Genomic DNA, 18,920 nt, shown 5'->3' on the forward strand with positions numbered 1-18,920 from the left:
GCATCCAAGTCCTGAAGTCCTGAGTTCAAACCCCATGATCAGCATCAAAAAAGAAGGGGGAGAGGAGGAGGAGAGGGAGGGGGGAGACAAAGGGGGGAGGAAGGGAGAGGGAGAGAGGGAGGTCAGGAGGGAGGGAGAGAAAGGAAAGGGGGAAAAAAGATTTGACTGCATATAGTGGGCAGCACTCAGGAGGCTGAGAGAAAAGGACTGAGAAGTCCAAGACTAGCCTGATCTATATAGTAAGACCCTGCTTCACCTTTCACACACAGACTGAGTCCAATAACTGCTTTGTACTGTGAATATTGTGTAATCATTTAAAAGACACCAAATAGCTACCTTTATGGACATGGTAAGATGTCCAAGATGTAGTATAGAAAAAGCAAGTTGCAAAACAATGTTTACACCACCACATACTCAGCTGTCTCTCTCTCTCTCTCTCTCTCTCTCTCTCTCTCTCTCTCTCTCTCTCTCTCTCGCTGCTCACACACACACCCCCCCCACCTATTTCTGTAGGTATATAGTGCTGATGAAAATGCAAGGAAAAAAGGTCTAAAATACGTTTAAGAACTGAAAATATGAGTAGCTCTAACGATAGGTGTGAACTTGGAATGGGAGTGATCACAGATATGGCTTCATTTCTGTGTTTTTGCAAAGAATGCACTCATACTATTTGAGACACGAAAAAGAACTTTAAATTTGACTGCCTAACTTCATAACAACTAATTCATAAACTAGAACTATTCGCTGTAATCGGGATTTTATGTGCTTGTTTCCTATTTGTTTTGAAGTCGAAAACTGAGGGCATCAAATCCGCTCACCTGGCAAAGTGACAAATCGGAAAGGTTGGGGATGGGGGGGGGGGGGGGCGGGCAGGTCCTGACGGAGCACATCCATTCTGAACACAGACTTTTTAGTTAACTCGATGTGACTCAAAAAATCATGTTATACAAACCAAACGAAAAGAGTGGAATACTGAGCCCTCGGCAGTTGAAGGCTGTTTTTAGAAAGCTTAACTAAGAAACAGAAAATGCCAGGAGTGTTTTCCAGCGGTGGGAAGAGGAACGTGAAACCCTACACTCCCCGCCCCCCCCCCCTCCCTTAAAGCGGCCAAAAGGAACTGAGCCGGCGGCCGGGACCTGGGAAGGCGCGGGGGTGGGGAGAGCTCGGCTATCACTCTTAGGTTCTGGCTTAGCGCCCCAACACAGTTTATGCCGAGTGTGATTGCAGCGAGAAATCCCCGGGGGTGAGGAACGCCTTGTGGAGACACCTAAACCCTCCCTTAGACCCAAAGTGGGGGCGGGGGGGGGGGGGGGAATAACAAGCACTCGGGGCTCTTCGGCTGAGCAGGGACTCCGGCTTTGGAGAAGAGCAAAGGCACCAACTTTTTGCTCTAAATGCCGCAGCTCTGGTAAGGTTCAGCAAGTCTTTTCCCGAGACCCGGCCCCCTCAAAACCGACCTCTACACCTTTCCAAAGCCAGTACCGCCTGTCCACGGCCCGACTCTCCGAGGAAAAATCCAGCCCGGGCGGAGGCCGACAGCTTGCATTTCAATGGGGGCTAGACCGAGGGAGATGTGGGTGCCAAGTCCAGTGACCGAGGTCCCACGAAGCACCCCAGTCTCCAGGGTACTCCGGCCGAGACACGGTGCCACCACCAACAGTCCTGGCGGCGCCCCCTCCCCCACCTCAGGGCGGCGACCTAGGCGTCCCCGCCCCGGGGGCCCCGCTCACCCAGGTAGCGACTCCGGAGCCGGGACGGGTCTTCCAGACCAAGAGACCTTTTCCTCACGTCCCACAACAGGTGTGGGCAGGAGCCGCCCCGAGACATGGCTCTGGCCAGGGCCGGGGTGGAAGGGGAGACCACCGCGGGGGAGAGGGGGAGAGGGGGAGGGGACACGCGGATCAACACCCGAGCGGCACCCGCACCATCCGCGCGCTGGGCCTCGTGGCCGCCGCGCGTCAGATGGCGGCGGCGGCGGCGCCTTCTCCCCGGGAGGCGAGCGGCACCCGCGCTGTAGCTCGCCTCATACTCTCCGCCTCAGACTAGCCGAGCACACCCGAGATCAGCAACAGTCCCCTCCTTCGGCCCCGCTCCCACGGAGGCGGAGGAGGAGGAGGAGCGGAGGCGGGAGTAACTCCTCCCTCTCCTCGTTCTGGACTCCGCCCACTGCACCATTTCTCGCGAGATCACAGCCACCCCTTTCCCCGCCCACGGGATCTGGATCTGGTGTGCGTCACAGCTGCCTTCAACCTGGAAGGATGAAGGTTCCGGCCGCTCTAGCCAGGTCCTTAATTCTCTATGGCGACCGAGGAGTAGAGAGTGGTAGCGGCAATCTGCGCTCTCTCTAGTGTCTCGCTCTTGTGTTTCTGTCCAGAAGAAGCAAGAGAGTGTGCCTGGAAGGTGGAAAATTTATTTTAGTTATGGGCCTCCTAAGTCAAAGTGAAGTGGTATGTCAGGCGCGGCTTCACTTTCCCTTCTCCAACATGGCCTCAGGAGCAGGAAGAAGTCGGGGGCTCTTGCTGCGCTCCGCCTGCGCTGTGGTTTGCGCCAATTCTGACGGGCGGCTCCTTCTGCGCAAGCGCGTTGCCAACAGCGCTCTGAGCGGAGTGGGCGCGGCCGACTCTTGAACACCTGTTGCCTTGGCTCCTCCCTCGTCTCCCCCGCCCGTGGGCAGGAGGTGGGCCGGGGCGGGGTTTCACGGAGCCTCCGCCCCCTCAACCTTCTCCGGGTGCTGGCAGCTGGGTGGTTCGGCTACATTCGTCTGAGCAGAGTGAAGGGCGTCCTAGGGCAGAGGCGGGCTAGGCGCTGTGGCAAGGGAAAGTGACGAGCTGCCTTTCGTTGCCAGGCGGAGACGAGGACACGGCGACGCTCCCACCCGGCCGCCCACGATCGCTAGGCGGCCAAGATGTCAGCCGCCGGCGCCCGAGGCCTGCGGGCCACCTACCACCGGGTCCTAGATAAAGTGGAGCTGTTGCTGCCAGAGAAACTGAGGCCTTTGTACAACCACCCGGCAGGTAATTAACCCAGAATGGTTCCCACCATGATCTTCCCTCTCTCTCCAATGGACCTTTTAGAGGCCAACTGACAGTTGCGCTATTTGACGCGCCCCAGAGCTCTGATCCCTTTTCCCCCTCTACTCGCCTGACCTCTCTGCATTTCATCTTTCATCCGGCATCCCTTCCCAAACATGTACATTTCAAATCAGCTCCCTTCCTGACCTCTCTTGCATTTGCTCCTTAAGCACTCAAAATCCTGGACCTAGCCTTCAGATTTGATCCTTCCCAACTTTTTCTATACGAAAGGGTCTAAGGGTCACCATGAAACCTTTATTCTCCTCCCCCTGCCCCCCACTTTTTTTTTCTCCACGAATTATAACGCACGCAGGAATGAGCTGGGTTTGGTGGCTTCACCCCTGAAGGTTTGGAGGGAGTAAAGGTCATGCTTTTTTGAGGCCTACAGAGAACTCTCCCCAAAACTGGTTTTCAAAGTCATGGTCATTCCTCATCCCATGCGTCCTGTTTGCTTCTCTGAAGTCTGTCTGGATGCAGTTACAGAACAAGGTACACCAGGACCTTTCTGTTGGGGAGGGGGCACAAATACGAATATAGTTTCTGCTCTACCACTTACCATAGGTGTGACCTTGGTCAGAATATTAGATATTTGGCTTAATGTGAATGTGACAATCATAGATAGAATATATGCTTGACTCCTTGGAAGTGCACAATGTTAGCTTTCTATTCTACTGGAAAACAGTATCCTTGTGGCTGGAAAAAATTATTTGTAAGAAACTGGAAGATCCCAATCACTCCAACTATAGTTATAATATAGTTCTAAAATTCTATAAAATAGAAGATAATAGTGCTTATTTGGCTGAGGACAAAAATCCACTATATTCTAAGGCCTCTTTTCAAGCATAAAATTTATCAAGTAGGAAATTTTGCTGTAGAGTGAAAGACTGAAATGCTACTGAAAAAAAAGTGGGTGTTTTTTTTCTCTCTTCATACTTAAATCTATATTCTGCAGTTGGTGTCTTTAGGAAGGTTATTTAGTCCTACCGATATCTAATTAGGAAGCAGGTCTCTGGACCCTTGTTTCCTAAATGTTGATTTCCAGTTTTACAAGGGAATGAAGTGTACATCTCTATTTTAATCCATAATATTATTTACTGCAATATTGAGCCCGTTATAAAACTGATCTTTAAGAAGTTGTTATTGAATCTTAGTTATTTCTTAGTTGTTCATACACTCAGTGTTTTGGAATTATGCTGTGGGTTTTTTAAAATTGAATTTGAACTTTAATTTTGATTTGCTGTGTTTTATGGCAAAGATTTTCAGGAGACATGATTGGGCAGTACTCTGTAAATGATCAGAATGTTCAGAATCAACTGAATTCTATAGAGTCAACTGACCCTCTTGAGCTTTGTGTTTGGGCCATGGGAGAAGGTCAGCGTAGAGGAGGAACAACTTCAAACTACTTGAAATAGTACAGGATTGAAGTAGTCTATTTTGATCTTTTCCAAGGCTTTGGCTTTTAGCCATCTGTAGTTATGGCTTATAATACTTAACTTTTGGGATGAAGAGTACATTGTTCATTTTACCTGGGCATCTTTGTTCAGTTTTTTTTCTTCCCATATAATATTTTTTTTTTTTTTTGGTCGGTTGTGGGGCTTGAACTCTGGGCCTGGGCGCTGTCCCTCAGCTCTTCAGCTCAAGGCTAGCGCTCTACCACTTGAGCTACAGCGCCACTTCCGGTTTTCTGGTGGTTTATTGGAGATAGGAGTTTCACGGTCTCTCCTGCCCGGGCTGGCTTTGAACCGAGATCCTCAGATCTCAGCCTCCTGAGTAGCTAGGATTACAGGCATGAGCCACCAGCGCCCGGCCCCATATAATATTTTTAAATGTTAATTGTACAAGACAATTTTGACATGTCCATATTTACATACAGTATACTTTGATGAGACTTGCCTCATCTGTTATTCTCCCTCACGTCCGCCTCTTACTGGTTTAGTTCTTTTTTTATTATTTTAAAGTTATGTTTATTTTTATGATAAATTTTACATCAAGCATTTGAATCAAAATTCAATCCCTGGGTTTAATATACATCCTTTATGGTTACATCTAATTATTATCTGAAAATAGACACTGAACTAAGTCAGCTAATGAATAAAATAACTATAAACAATAAACCTCAGGCGGGATCATGCATGATCAGTTAAACCATATTGCCACAGTGTTTTAGTCTCAATTCACATTTGTTTCCATCACATAGGTATCCATTTCTAGAACTGTCTTAGAGAGCAAAGGCTAACAACTAAAGCAATTTTGCCTTAAAGGAAATTCAGTTTAATACAAAGAAATGCAAGAAGAAAAATCAGGACCCTTGATCAGAAGCATTCCATGCTTGTTACTTTGGTGTACAGCAAAGATTCAAGGAAGGCTAAGGAGAAAATGTTTTCTTTGCCCACTGAAGCATGATCAATAAAGACATTGCTAATAAAGGACTTCTTACGTTAGCTACTAACTACTTAGACAAAGTCTTAGCCAGTGTTACAAAACAAAAAACAAAACAAAAAATTATTGAGAAATATGTCTCCAGGAAATAGAAACAGGAGGGTTTTCTTTGTTTCCAACAGAAGAGTAATATCTATAAATACAAACATGATTGGTTTTTCCTTCTATAATTTTTAAAATACTAAAGGGGTGCCAGCTGAAGTTCTTTTATGTCAATCTTTTTTCAGTGTAGTAAAAGGAACTCATACAGACTTGGAAGCCTGACCTAGATTGAGTCTTGGCTGTTTGACCTTGACCTTAAATTCCCCAAACTTTCCTTTGTTTTCCAACCTGTAAAATGGGGAAAATAATTATCACTATTTAAAGATGGTTGTGAGCTAAGCGCTGGTGGCTCACATCTGTAATCATAGCTACTCAGAAGGCTGAGATCTGAGAATAGAGGAAGCCAGCCTGGGCAAGAAAGTCCAATTAATCACCAGAAAACCAGAGATCACACTGTGGCTCAAAGTGGTAGAGCACTAGCCTTATGCAAAAGAGCTCAGGGACAATGTGTAGGCCCCAAGTTCAAGCCCCATGCTGGACAAAAAAAAAAAAGAGAGAGAGAGAAAGATTGTTGTGAAAAATAAATGATGCAATATCTTTAAAACATGTAGCATGACTCCCAACTCACGCATTTAAGCTTTTGAATAATATGCAGAGTAAAGATATATATTGTTAGAAACTTATGATTGGGAAGTTGTAGGCACATCAAAAAAATAGAAATGGGGAAGCATGGAAAATAATATTGCAGACTTATTAGTATTGAATAAAAGGAAATTATTCCAAGAGTTATCCAGAGTGAAAATTCCCTTGGCATGCTTTTTGTGTATGTGTGTGTGTGTGTGTGTGTGTGTGTCCGTCCGTCGTGGGGCTTGACCTCTGGGCTTGGGTGCTGTCCCTCAGCTCTTCAACTCAAGGCTAGCACTCTACTGCTTGAGCCACACGGCCACTTCCGGTTTTCTAGTGGTTTATTGGAGATAAGACTTTCCTGCCCAGGCTGGCTTTGAACTGAGATCCTCAGATCTCAGCCTCCTGAGTAGCTAGGATTACAGGTGTGAGCCACCGGCGCCCGGCCCTTGGCATGCTTTTTTGCATAATGGTATTTGTTATTGTCATCCTGTGAATATTAGACTAAATTCATGTACAAAGCTTTTTTCAATGGTATGCAAGGATAGAATGTTAACATTTGAAAATTATACACTTCTGATCCTAAACTTTGAGATTCATTTTTAACACTGACAAGTATTCCTAAATGATAACAGGAGTGTTATCTATCATAGCTGGAATATTATGTGACCAGAAATTTTGAGGCCTTGGTCATCCATTTCCCTTTATGTTGTTCTGTTTAAAAAAAGAAAAGAAAAGAAAAAAAGAGTTGTAACTAAGTATGTGTCCAAGTGAAGTTTCTCAGCTCATATTAGGAAAACCCCTAACGTATTACCACCTAACTGTATACATAACCATGACTCCAGTGAACACTTACATAGCCATACTCTTAAGTATTTGTCAGAGAAATAACCTTGAAGCCATGTTTCCCAATGTTTACTTAACAGCTTAGTTGGTGCTATGTGTTGAAAATGGTTTAAGTGTCCTTCAACATTTTATATATAGAAATGTAGTCCCTATTTCAAAGCATTTAAAAATTGGACACTTAATCATAGATGGAGCCTTTAGGAAGTGATTGAAATTAGGTAAAGTTTATAAGGTGAAACCTCCCTGATTGAATCCTAGTGACTTTATAAGGGGCAGGGGCGGGGGGAGACACCATACATAAATATGCATGTGCACTGTTTCTGTCTCATGCCTTATGATGCTCAGGACTCTTGACAGCAAGAGGGCCATGACCAGGTAACATCCCTAGATCTGATAACCTCATGAACCATGAACCAAAATAACCCCTTTATGAAGTAGTCTGCCTCGAGTATTTCATTATAGTAAGGAATATGTACTGATATAATTGGGAGGGGGTAGTCTTTTTCAGCGTGTATGTGTGTGTGTGTGTGTGTGTGTGTGTGTGCATGTGCATGCTGTTCCTGGGCTGAAACTCAGGACCTGGGTGCTATTGCTGGGTGTTTTTACTCAAGGCTAGCAACTCTATACTTGAGCCACTTTCCTGCCCAGGCTGGCTTTGAACCTCACTCTTCAAATCTTAGACTCTTAAATTACTAGGATTACAGGTTTGAGCTACCAGTGCCCAGCATGGGAATGGTCTTTTTAAAAAGGAAAAATTACTATTTGCATTTATAAATATCCACATCAGATTATTTGGTACATGTCAGCATCCTCTGGTAATTCAGAAAATAAGCAATTCAGAATGTCTTGCATATTTGTTAGTGTCTGTGGTTAAAAAATACCCACTAATTAAAATTCTTTTGATCCAAGGTTCAAGCAACTTTAATTTCATGTTTTAATAATTTTGTTTCTCCTGTTTGTGTCTACTAGAGCTGTTTACACAGTATTATTAAATTATCACCTTGCTTGGAAAAGTTGAGTAAATTAGTAAGAAACTTATTAGAAAGCTATTGTAACTGAAAAAACCAAATCTGCATGTGATCTGTAATCCATCACTAAGAGAGTAGAAGCAGGAAATTCACTTGTTTAAGACTAGCCTGGTCTATATAGTATATTCCAGACCAGCCTGAGCTACTGAGGCAAAATAGGGGAGGGAAAGGGAAGACAATGGGAAGGAGAATGGAAATGAGGGGAAAGGAGGAGAGGAGAGAGAAGGAAAAGACCAGAATCTGGAACTTTATAATGAAAATGATTTTGGAGTAGCAGAAAGGAACATCAATTTTGAAATAGGAAGACAAGTCTCCAGAAGAGTACATGATATCTTTTTGATGATTTTATAGAAATATTTAAGCAAAATATACAGAGAAATCCATTTTTTGACTTCTTTTTTTTATTGCGAAAATACTGTACAGAGGGCAAGATAATGAGTACATTTCTTATCAAGCATTGTAGCCTCCTCCTTTGTTTCCCCTTCCCATCCTCCCCCGCCCCCCCAAAAACCTCCCTGCCCCCCCCACCAAAGTTGTAAAGTTCGTTTTCTACATAACAGCTTGTACATCTCATTGTTGCAATGAGTCCACCTGTACCCTATTTAAACGGTTTGTTTTTCCCCTTCCCCTCCACAAATTATACCGACATCAAATACAGTGAAAGCAGGGGTTATACTGTGGGGGAGGGACATACAAAGCAACAAAGAAATAATCTTATAAATGTGTTAGAAACATTCGCATGAAAGAAATAAATTTGAATACATATCTTAGGGTTCATTTCCCTAACATCACATTATCTGACCTTTTCTGCTTGACTCAGACATATACTAGATATTGCAAATAAGGGAAACCATGGGACCTATGTTTCTTTGGGCCTGGCTTACTTCACTTAATACAATTTTTGAGAAATCCATTTTTTTTACATTTTAAAATTGTTTTCAGTTTATGTTAACATCAACCAACAATGGGTTTTGGTTTTTTTCTTTTTCTTTTTCTTTTGAGACAGTCTCGCTCAGTAGCCCAAAATGGCCTCCTCCATTTTCCCATCCTCCTGCCTCAACATGCGCTAACCACACACAGCTCTTAACCAACTACTTTTGACAGTACTCTCAACACAAGCTTATCATCATGTATTCACTTCTATTTTGGTTGTTGGTATTACCAAAGGATGAAACTAGTTTTAAAAAAAGTACTTCTTTTTTGACAAAAGTACTTTATAGCCTTAAGTTTCCCTAAATGGTTTTTATATGGCTTCTAGAAATGATTTCACTTAAGTAGCCTTCCTGTTCTTAGGTCATTAAAAACCAGAACTGGTCTGATGCTGTTGGCTCACACCTATAATCGTAGCTACTCAGGAAGATCGGGGATCGAGTTTTGAAGTCAGCCAGGGTAGAAACATCCCTATGAGACTCTTACCTCCAATTAACCACTCAAAAACCAGAAGTGGCCGGAGCCAGTGTGTAACACCTGTAATCCTAGCTACTCAGGAGGCTGAGATCTGAGGATCATGGTTCAAAGCCAGCCTGGACAGGAAAGTCCATGAGACTCTTATCTCCAATAAACTAGTAGAAAACCAGAAATAGCACTGTGGCTCAAATGGCAGAGTCCTCACCTTGAGCTAAAGAGCACACGGACAGTGCCCAAGCCCCAGAGTTCAAGTCCCATGACCGACCAAAAAAAAAACAAAAAACAAAAAACAGAAGTAGCACTGTGACTCAAAGTGGTAGAGCACTAGCCTTGAGCAAAAAAGCTCAGGGACCAGTGCCCAGGCCCTGAGTTCAAGGACCATGACTGACAAAAATAAATGAATAAATAAAAGCCAGCACTGTATTTTATTTAATGTATTTATTTAATGTTCTATTTAAGTGTCCCCACTACCTGGAACACTATACCTCATGTGGTAATTATTATGGTTGTCTCACCCATCTATAGTGGTCTTTTCTGTGACAAAGTAGACTCAGAACTATAGTTAGTTATTAACCTTGCTCAGTGCTCTTCAACTTCAATTTTTCTGCTTCTAAATGATAGATCTAACTCAGTGTTGTCTTTCAAATGGTAGCTGACCATATGTGTATTGTATTAATGAGAATGAGTTCTATTTAGGAAAAAAGGGGGGTTAAATGTATCTTTACCTAGGTAGTAGCACTGTTGAGAAATATTAATTGGGAGCAGATGAAGAGAAGTAAAATGTGTTCTACTTGAGTGATGACACCTAATTTTAGACAGGGAGTGTGTGTGTGTGTGTGTGTGTGTGTGTGTGTGTGTGTGTGTGTGTGTGTGATCCATAAAGACAAATTATTCTTGCAAAGCAAAATGTTATAGTCATGACCACATGATCCTCCCAAAATGCAGAAAGTTTTTTAAAAAAGAGTTTAAGAGTTTGCATCTAGGAACATAAAAATGTTAACAGCCTCGTGCTCATGGCTCATGCCTGTAATCCTAGATATACGGGCAGTTGAGATTTGAGGATCTAAGTTCAAAGCCAGCCTGGGCATGAAAGTCCCTGAGACTCCTATCTCAAATTAACTACCTGAAAACAAAGCAGAGCTGTGACTCAAAATGATAGAGTGCTAGCCTTGAGCACAAAAGCTCAGAGAAAGTGCGAAGGCCCTGAATTCAAGCCCCACTACCACCACCAACAATGAAACTGTTAACAAAATGTGCATACTAGCCTCAGGAGGCTAAGGTCTGAGAGATCGTGGTTCAAGATCAACCCAGGCAGGAAACCCCATGAGATTCTTATCTCCAGTTGATCACCAAAGCCAGTATGCACACTTGTAATTTCAATTACATGGAAGGCATAAGAGGAAAATTACAGCCGGGCGCTGGTGGCTCACGCCTGTAATCCTAGCTACTCAGGAGGCTGAGATCTGAGGATCGCAGTTCAAAGCCAGCCCAGGCAAGAAAGACCGTGAGACTCCTATCTCCAATAAACCACCAGAAAACCGGAAGTGGCGCTGTGGCTCAAGTGGTAGAGCGCTCGCCTTGAGCTGAAGAGCTGAGGGACAGCGCCCAGGCCCAGAGTTCAGGCCCCACGACCGACAAAAAAGAAAAAAAAAGAGGAAAATTACAGTCCAAGGCCAGCCCCAGCAAAAAGCACAAAACTCTACCTGAAAAATAACTAAAATAGAAAAGGGTTTGGGGCATTACAAGGTAGAACGCCTGCTTAGTAGTCATGAGGCCCTGAACCCAAATGCCAGTGCGACCACTACACACAAAAAATGCATGTATTATTTCTGATTTTTTTTCAGGTCCCCGGACAGTTTTTTTCTGGGCTCCAATTATGAAATGGGTAAGTCTTGACTTTTAGCAGAAGCTATTGAAATACTTTTTTTGACATTTTTTAATACCATGTATTGGTTGTACAAGGGAATTTCATTATGACATATGCAAAGAATGTACCTGGCTCAAATTCTCCCCTCTATTTCTCTCCCTCATCCTCTTTCTCCCATTTGTTAAAACAATTTCAACATTCTATGATTTTTCTGTCTGTAAAGTACTTCAACCATATTCACCTTCACCTTCTCCCTTGGCCCTCCCTGTACTATAGGTACCCACCCTCCACAGAGCTTGTTTTATGTCACTGTTACTAATTTGATAAAATAATTAATAATAGAAGCTACTTTTTAGCTAGATCCTATGAAGAATATACTTCATTGGAAATAACAATTATTGGATATTATTGGAAATAACAATTGTTGGAAATAAATATATATTGGAAATAATTGTGGCATGCATTCTCAAGTGTATTTCTTATTATCCATGCAGATTTTTAATTCCTATTTGGTTTTCCAGCTGGAACAAATTATATAGTTTAATTCAATTTAAGTTCTTAAGGATTTTGCTATGTGTAAGCGTTTTGGAGTTTTTAGCATGCACTCTCTAAAAGTGTCATATGACATATGACTTTTGGGGGTTATTTTTTGAAGGAGTTTGTAATTGAGACAGGGTTTTGTGTGTTTCCCAGGCCTCAGACTCATGACACAGTCTAGGTTAGCCTCAAACTTAATTTCCTTCTGCCTTTATCTCTAAAAGTGCTAGAATTAGAAGAATGTGCCATCTTATGACAGGCCATGTCTCTAGCCCATTCTACTACAGTTATTTTTTTCAATAGGACCTCAATTCTTTCCAGTGCCAGCCTAGATCTCAATCCTCCTATATATACTTCTTCACCATAGCTGGAATTACAGGCATGAATTGTCATGCCCAGCTTTTTCTATTGAGATGGGTGGGGTCTTGTGACCTTTTATTGCCTGTGTTTTTCCTGGAGTTGCAATCCTCCTGATTTCAGACTCCTGAGTAGCATGAGTCACTGGCACCTGCCTTAATAAACAGAAAAATAGTGAAGGAAAGAGGAGGATGAAGAGGAAAGGAAGAAAAAGGAAAAGTCAGAGGGGTTGGGGAAGAAAGGGGGAAGAAAAAGAAAATCACATGGGCTTCAGACATTTGAAAATCATCTTTTAATTGATGAAAGCTATAGAAACTAGCTGGATCTTCTAGATGCCAAATTGTATAGGGTTATTTAATACATATCTTATTTAATCTTCATCCAAAAATAACCTGAGAAATAAACATTATCATTGTTTTCCAGGTAAGGGTAATAGGTTCAAAGGACTAGATGAGCATGCATATACTATTTTTAGTAAGTTACAAAGTCAGAAGTTGAACATCCCAGTTTGAATTCAAAGCTTTAGCTATTAAGCATTCGTTTATCACATTTAAAATAGTCATTATGGGTCCAATACTTTCTTAGTGTATACCATTAGGGAATATCTTGTGTTATAACTCTAATCACTTTCCAAATCTATAGTGCCATTTATTTGAATGAATAAAGTTGAAGAGGAACTTGATTTACTCCTCAGCTGGAGGCTAAAAATGTAGGAAAGGATAGCTACAGAGATTAACATTTATCTGTACCACTCTAAAATATATTTTGTTTTATTTTGTCTTTTGTTTTGGTGGGGTTTAGTTTTAGTACTAGGGATTGAACCCAGAGCCTCATGGTCCTCTACCATTTGAACTGTGCTGCCCCTAACCCTTGCTAATTTTTGTCCAAACTGGCCTCAAATTCACAATCTTCCTGTCTCACTATAGCTTGGTACAGTAGCTACAGTACACAGTAAGTAGCTCTAGCTACTTAGAAAGCCTTGAGCCAAGAGTTCAAGGACAATCTGGGCAAAATACCAAAAGAGATTATAAATAAATAAATATATATATATATATATATATCTTTAAGAGAATCAAATTGTGTGTGTGTGTGTGTGTGTGTGTGTGTGTGTTTGTGTGTGTGTGTGTGTGTGTGTGTGTGTGTGTGTGTGTGTGTGTGTATCTTTGAGAGAATCAAATGTTCATGAAACTAGGTTTTTATAACCCAGGCTCAAAATCCTGCCATCACCTTAGGCCCAGGCACTTGCCCCCATGTGCCAGTGAAGGGTAGAAAAAAGAAACTTATTACATGGCAGCATGGGAAGACAGCACGTCAGTACATCTTCTGTAGTCTTGGGGAGTGGGGGCCATACAGATGTGGCCTGGTTGGCACAGTTACTTGTTATCTCTGGGGGCCTGGAGATCTGTAGCTTTGGGCCCATTTTGTGACAAAAGGCAAACAGCTCCTCAAGATAGAACATTTTCTAATCAACTTAAAGCTGTTTGCCTTTTGTCATGAGATGGTTATTGGTGAATATATTCCTCCTGAACTTGAGGTGATTATAATGTGACTGCTAGAGGGAATAGCTCAGATCAAGGAGCACAAGTGCACAGACTGGCTACTCAGCTTTTAGTTAATTGACAAGCCCAGCAAAAAGCAACTTTTAAATTGCTTACATATACTGAGGGTGTGGACAATCTTAACTTCTGACTTCTTAAAAAAATTATAGGCTATTTCTCATAATCCTCATATATACATTCATTGAGACACAGTGTAATGTATGGACCTAGAAGTTAGTCTGTTTTCTACCAACAGTTTTCCATCTGTAGTTTTTCATCATTGCTTAAGAATCAGAACAAAAATGGAGCAGAGAAAATATAGGTTATGACACAAAGAACAATGTAGTAAATTTGTAAGCTTACCATCATTGCTTTCTTAAGCTACTAACTTCATTAATTCAAAGCCATTAAGGGTAGGAACAGCAGGACAGTATTGAGAAGGCAAATGCAGGAGGATTGAGATTCAGCTAATCTTGGGCTATCTATAGCAAATTTTAGGCTCAGAAGTGATTCCCTTAACATGATGCCCCACACTGATTTTTTTTTAGGAGCAAAAGCTTTTTACAGATTTATATTCTCTATATAAGGACCTCTTTTAGAAACTTTGTTAAAATACTAGCCTAATTTCTTATAACATTCTCTAGTGACATATTTAGGATTTGCTAAAGAGAAAATAATAAAGGGAAGAGAAGAGACAAAATCTTAATGTTGACTCTGGGTAATAAATGTGTAGAGGTTTATGTACTATCTTATCTTATGTAGGATTGAATTTTTGTTAAAAAAATGTTTAAAGACAGACACCAGTAGTTCATGCCTGTAATCCTAGTTACTAGGGATGCTGAGATTTGAGGATTACTGTTCAAAGCCAGCTGTGGCAGGAAAGTCCATGAGACTCTTACCTACAATTAGCCACCAGAAAACCAGAAGTGCACTGTGGCTCAAGTGGTAGAGTGCTAGCCTTGAGCTGAAGAGCTGAGGGACAGTGCCCAGGCCCAGAGTTCAAGCCCCACAACTGACAAAAACCAGTTTTTTCAAAAGCTCAAAAACTCATTACCAAACCTTCTGCATAATGCTGACAGTAGCTAGGAAGGGGAAGATTCTGTAAAAGAAAGTAATAAAATGTACCAGAGAATAAATGACCATATATAAAGAAAAATTAACAACAAAAACAATGTATATTCTACTTGCAACTCTTTGGTAGATTATTATAGAGAAGAGTTTCATGGACTTTCCTGCCTGGTCTGGCTTTGAATGGCAATTCTCAGATCTCAGTCTCCTGAGTAGCTAGGATCGCTACTGACTTGATTTCTTCTACTTTTAAAAAAGGATAATTTTTTGTTTGGATCTACATTTACTTAGACATTATAATTACAGCTATTGTCTCAGAAATATTTTGTGTCTAAAACAATCACCTTACACTCCTGATGCCTTTTTTCTTTCTGTGTGTTGCTAGGGGTTAGTGTTGGCTGGATTGGCTGACATGGCCAGACCTGCAGATAAACTCAGCACTGCTCAGTCCAGTGTTTTGATGGCTACAGGTAAATTATATGAATGTCTGCCATATTCCATTAGAATATGTTATTTTTGTTTCATATTTTATTTAATAATTCAGTTTTTAATGCATGCATACATCATTCACACAAAACAGATAACTTGCCTGTCCCTAGGAGGTTATTGCATAAGCAACAGAGAGGACAAAGAAGGTTGCTAAAATAAGTATACATGTGCATGCGTGCACACACACAAGCATGTACACCAATATTAGGACTTGAACTCAAGTCCTGGGTGCCATCTCTGAGCTGTTTTGTAAGGCTGGCACTCTACCACTTGAGCCACAGCTTGTCTTCTGGCTTGTTGGTGGTTAATAGGAGATTAGAGTCTCACAAACTTTCCTGCCTGTGCTGGCTTAGAACTGTGGTCCTCAGATCTCAGTCTCCTGAGTAGCTAGGATTACAAGATATGAGCCATCAGCACCCAGCTTCTGAATGGGATTTTGTTTTCAGGTTTTCTCTGAGCGTATTTTTATAAATGGGAAAAAAGTTGCAGTTAATACTCACTTGGCTGTAGAGTGGCTCCCATTTATAAAGTAAGAACTGACTTTCATTAATACTTAAAGATACTTTTTTGAAGACTCAAGAGTTTAACATTTCTTTATCCTTCATCCTATGTTATTGTTGTCATAGAGTAAGATTATTTTTGTAATATTAAATATTCAGATAAGTCATTTCATCAGAATCTTCACCTTTAAAAAGAAAAACTAATTTTGTCCCAACAGGGTTTATTTGGTCAAGATACTCACTTGTAATTATACCTAAAAATTGGAGTCTGTTTGCTGTTAATTTCTTTGTGGGGACAGCAGGAGCCTCTCAGCTCTTTAGAATTTGGAGGTAAGCCTACCCAGATACTATTTTAAACTATTTTAGAAGCTTACCCAGAAGACATTATGTAGTATTAATAATATGATGGGAATGTACCTGAAGCAGAAATTTACCATTCCTAGAAAAGTCAGGGGGAGGGTGCAAATAAGTTAAAAGCACTTGAGCCAAGCGCCAGTGGCTCACGCTTAGTAGCTACTCAGGAGGCTGAGATCTGAGGATCACAGTTCAAAGCCAGCCCAGGCAGGAAAGTCCGTGAGACTCTTATCTCCAATAAACCACTAGAAAACTAGAAGTGGCACTGTGGCTCAAGCGGTAGAGCGCTCATCTTGAGCTGAAGAGCACAGGGACAGCGCCCAACCCCAGAGTTCAAGCCCTACGACTGACCCAAAAAAAAAGTACTTGAGTAAAATGTTGCTTAGTTTTAAATCTCACAGTGCATTGTCCAGATGGATACTCCCTTTTACATAGTCTCTTTTATTAAGACAACATATAAAAATTTGGATCTATTGTTTCCAGTAAGAGCCTTTTACCATCCACCTTCAGTTACATACTGAAGTGAGATTTCAGTGTATAATGACATTACAATGAGGCCATTGGCTTCACTGGAAATGAAATAAGTTGTTTTTTTTTAACTATGAACTCAATGGTAAATAGTAAGGGTAATATGATCAAATATTTAAAATTAGGATCTTTTGAGAAAGCTAAGCTCTGATCAGCTTCATAAATAAGCACATTCTTATTGCATAGTATAAGCATTAGCTAGCTACATCTATTTTCTAATCTACTGTAAAGTGGAAAGAGAAGCAAGTAGAGTCCAGGATCATACAGAGGAAAGACTCTATGACTCTGTCATTTATTCTTTCCTGGATTAATGAGTATTGAGGAAACATTCCTTAGCGTCAGTAAACTTCAATGTTTATATACTGTTGACCTGTTGAAAAAAGGGTATATTTTACTTCTAATGATTAGACAGAAATGCAGTGCCAATTTATTTAATTCTTAGGTACTTTATAAATATAAGATGGAAAATTCTAGTAGCCAAACTTTATGCATATGTTTGAGTTTGTCCTAAAAATAGACCTGGGAATGTGACTCAGTAAAATAACTTTGCCTAGTATATGCAGGTACCTGGAATTGATCCACAGCACCATTAAAAAAAGAAAATATTTATTAAAACAATAATTTTACACAAGAAACCATATGTTGAATAACTTGTTGAAACTTAATGGTAGTTGGGATTTTATTATTAAAAATATGGGCCTGTGAACCATTTGGATCACTTACTTTTCATTCTGCCTGTTTGGATCTATAAGCTCCTATGAAGATTCCCTTTTGACAAAGAAATAGAATGAGCTTCTTACACTCTGATTACCATGTATTAATCTATTGATATTACTGATCAATTATTTTCTGTGTTTTTATAGATATAACCAAGAACTAAAATCTAAAGGAATCAATTAAAGGAGTTCCTGATCACCTGAACAACCTAGAATATGGACATAACCACTGGGACCTAGTTTATTACTGATAAGGTGATATTAACTGTGCTAACATTTGGAAGGCGCTAGAGAAAAAAATACTGTAACTATAGACTAGTGCTTGATTCTACAGAAAAATAAAGCAAACGTTTAATAACAGTCTCTCCTTACCTGTAACTTTAAAGGAACCTATCTGTGGATATAATGGTTATCAGTAAAAAAAAAAAATTTCTACCATTTGTCCTTAATAAATCATACTTGATCATTCATACCGTCAGCCTCCTCCTGTTTTCAGACACACTATTCAGACATAAAAGCAAACAAAAACTGAGCATATTATCACACACCTGTAATCCTAACACTTGAAAGGCTGAGGCAGGAGGATTGTAAGTTTGAGGCTAGTCTTGGATATATAATGAGAGCCTGTTTTTAAGAATCAAAAGCAAAAAATAAAAACAACAATTTAAGCAACATGAAAGACAATTGAAAGGCTTAAGTAATCTACTTATTTAGTCAATGATGGTCAAGTAGCTATAGGTGAAAAGAATGTGAGAAAGATAGTAGAATAACTAGTCATATGGCCCCATACTATTTATAAACCTTTTAACTTGACATGAAGGATTATTTTGTTCCTTACACATTATATACAATTATTTTACACTTACAATTTGATCTGGCAGTACGAGAGTTTGAACTCAGGCCCTTATGTTTGGTGGATAGGTACTCCACCAGTTGAGCCACACTGCTAGCCCTGCAGCTTCAGATTTTTAAGTAGGACCATTTGGAAGACTGAGATGTTACCTTTTTTATTTTTGGTTATGGGGCATACACATGGGGCCTGGTAGCTGTCCCTGAGCTCTTTTTGCAGAAGGCTAGCACACTATCACTTCGAGCCACAGCACCACTTCCTCTTTTCTGGTGGTTAATTGGACATAGAATTGGACATAGTCTCAGGGACTTTCCTTGCAAGGTTAGCTGTGAATGGTCATCCTCAGATCTCAGCCTCCTAAGTACTTAGGATTACAGGCATAAACAACCAACACGTGGCTGAGATGTTGCTTTTTAACATAGTGCATGGTCCATAATAAATGTTAAGTTTTATCAATAATTTATAAAATATAGCACAAAAGATTCTAAAGTCAGACTGACTTGAATTTGAATTCCCATTCTATGATTTATTAACTTGGCTTCAGGGGAGTTGAGTACCTAGCTGAGTATCTGGGATCTAGGTAGGCTTTCTGTACATTTGTGGCCTTTGTCTCCATAGTGAGAAGACACTGGGCAAATTAGTCTACACTAGGAATAATC

The 18,920-nt window shown here is 41.0% G+C and overlaps 2 protein-coding genes across 5 annotated transcripts in view; one reads left to right on the top strand and one right to left on the bottom strand.

Annotated features, from left to right (window-relative positions):
- Dcaf6 (DDB1 and CUL4 associated factor 6) overlaps nucleotides 1-2,006 on the bottom strand; it is a 120,386-nt gene extending 118,380 nt beyond the window's left edge. For 3 of the 4 annotated variants that reach the window (XM_042677377.1, XM_042677376.1, XM_042677375.1), the window contains exon 1: nucleotides 1,731-2,005. In XM_042677377.1, the coding sequence (XP_042533311.1) occupies nucleotides 1,731-1,827 (97 nt within the window). In that variant the 5' untranslated portion in view covers nucleotides 1,828-2,005. Of the gene's footprint in view, nucleotides 1-1,730 lie in introns of all 4 variants that reach the window. The other variant, XM_042677374.1, reaches the window with a different exon arrangement.
- Nucleotides 2,007-2,724: 718 nt separating this feature from the next.
- On the top strand, nucleotides 2,725-17,881 carry Mpc2 (mitochondrial pyruvate carrier 2). The gene is made up of 5 exons (XM_042677379.1): nucleotides 2,725-3,014; nucleotides 11,302-11,342; nucleotides 15,210-15,294; nucleotides 16,032-16,143; nucleotides 17,559-17,881. Exons 1-5 carry the CDS (start codon nucleotides 2,906-2,908, stop codon nucleotides 17,593-17,595), a joined length of 384 nt encoding a protein of 127 aa, XP_042533313.1. The 5' UTR covers nucleotides 2,725-2,905; the 3' UTR covers nucleotides 17,596-17,881.
- The last annotated feature ends 1,039 nt before the right edge of the window (nucleotides 17,882-18,920 follow it).

This window comes from Dipodomys spectabilis, unplaced genomic scaffold, assembly GCF_019054845.1.
Source record: "Dipodomys spectabilis isolate Male_0828 unplaced genomic scaffold, ASM1905484v1 ptg000036l, whole genome shotgun sequence".
Lineage (NCBI taxonomy): Eukaryota > Metazoa > Chordata > Mammalia > Rodentia > Heteromyidae > Dipodomys > Dipodomys spectabilis.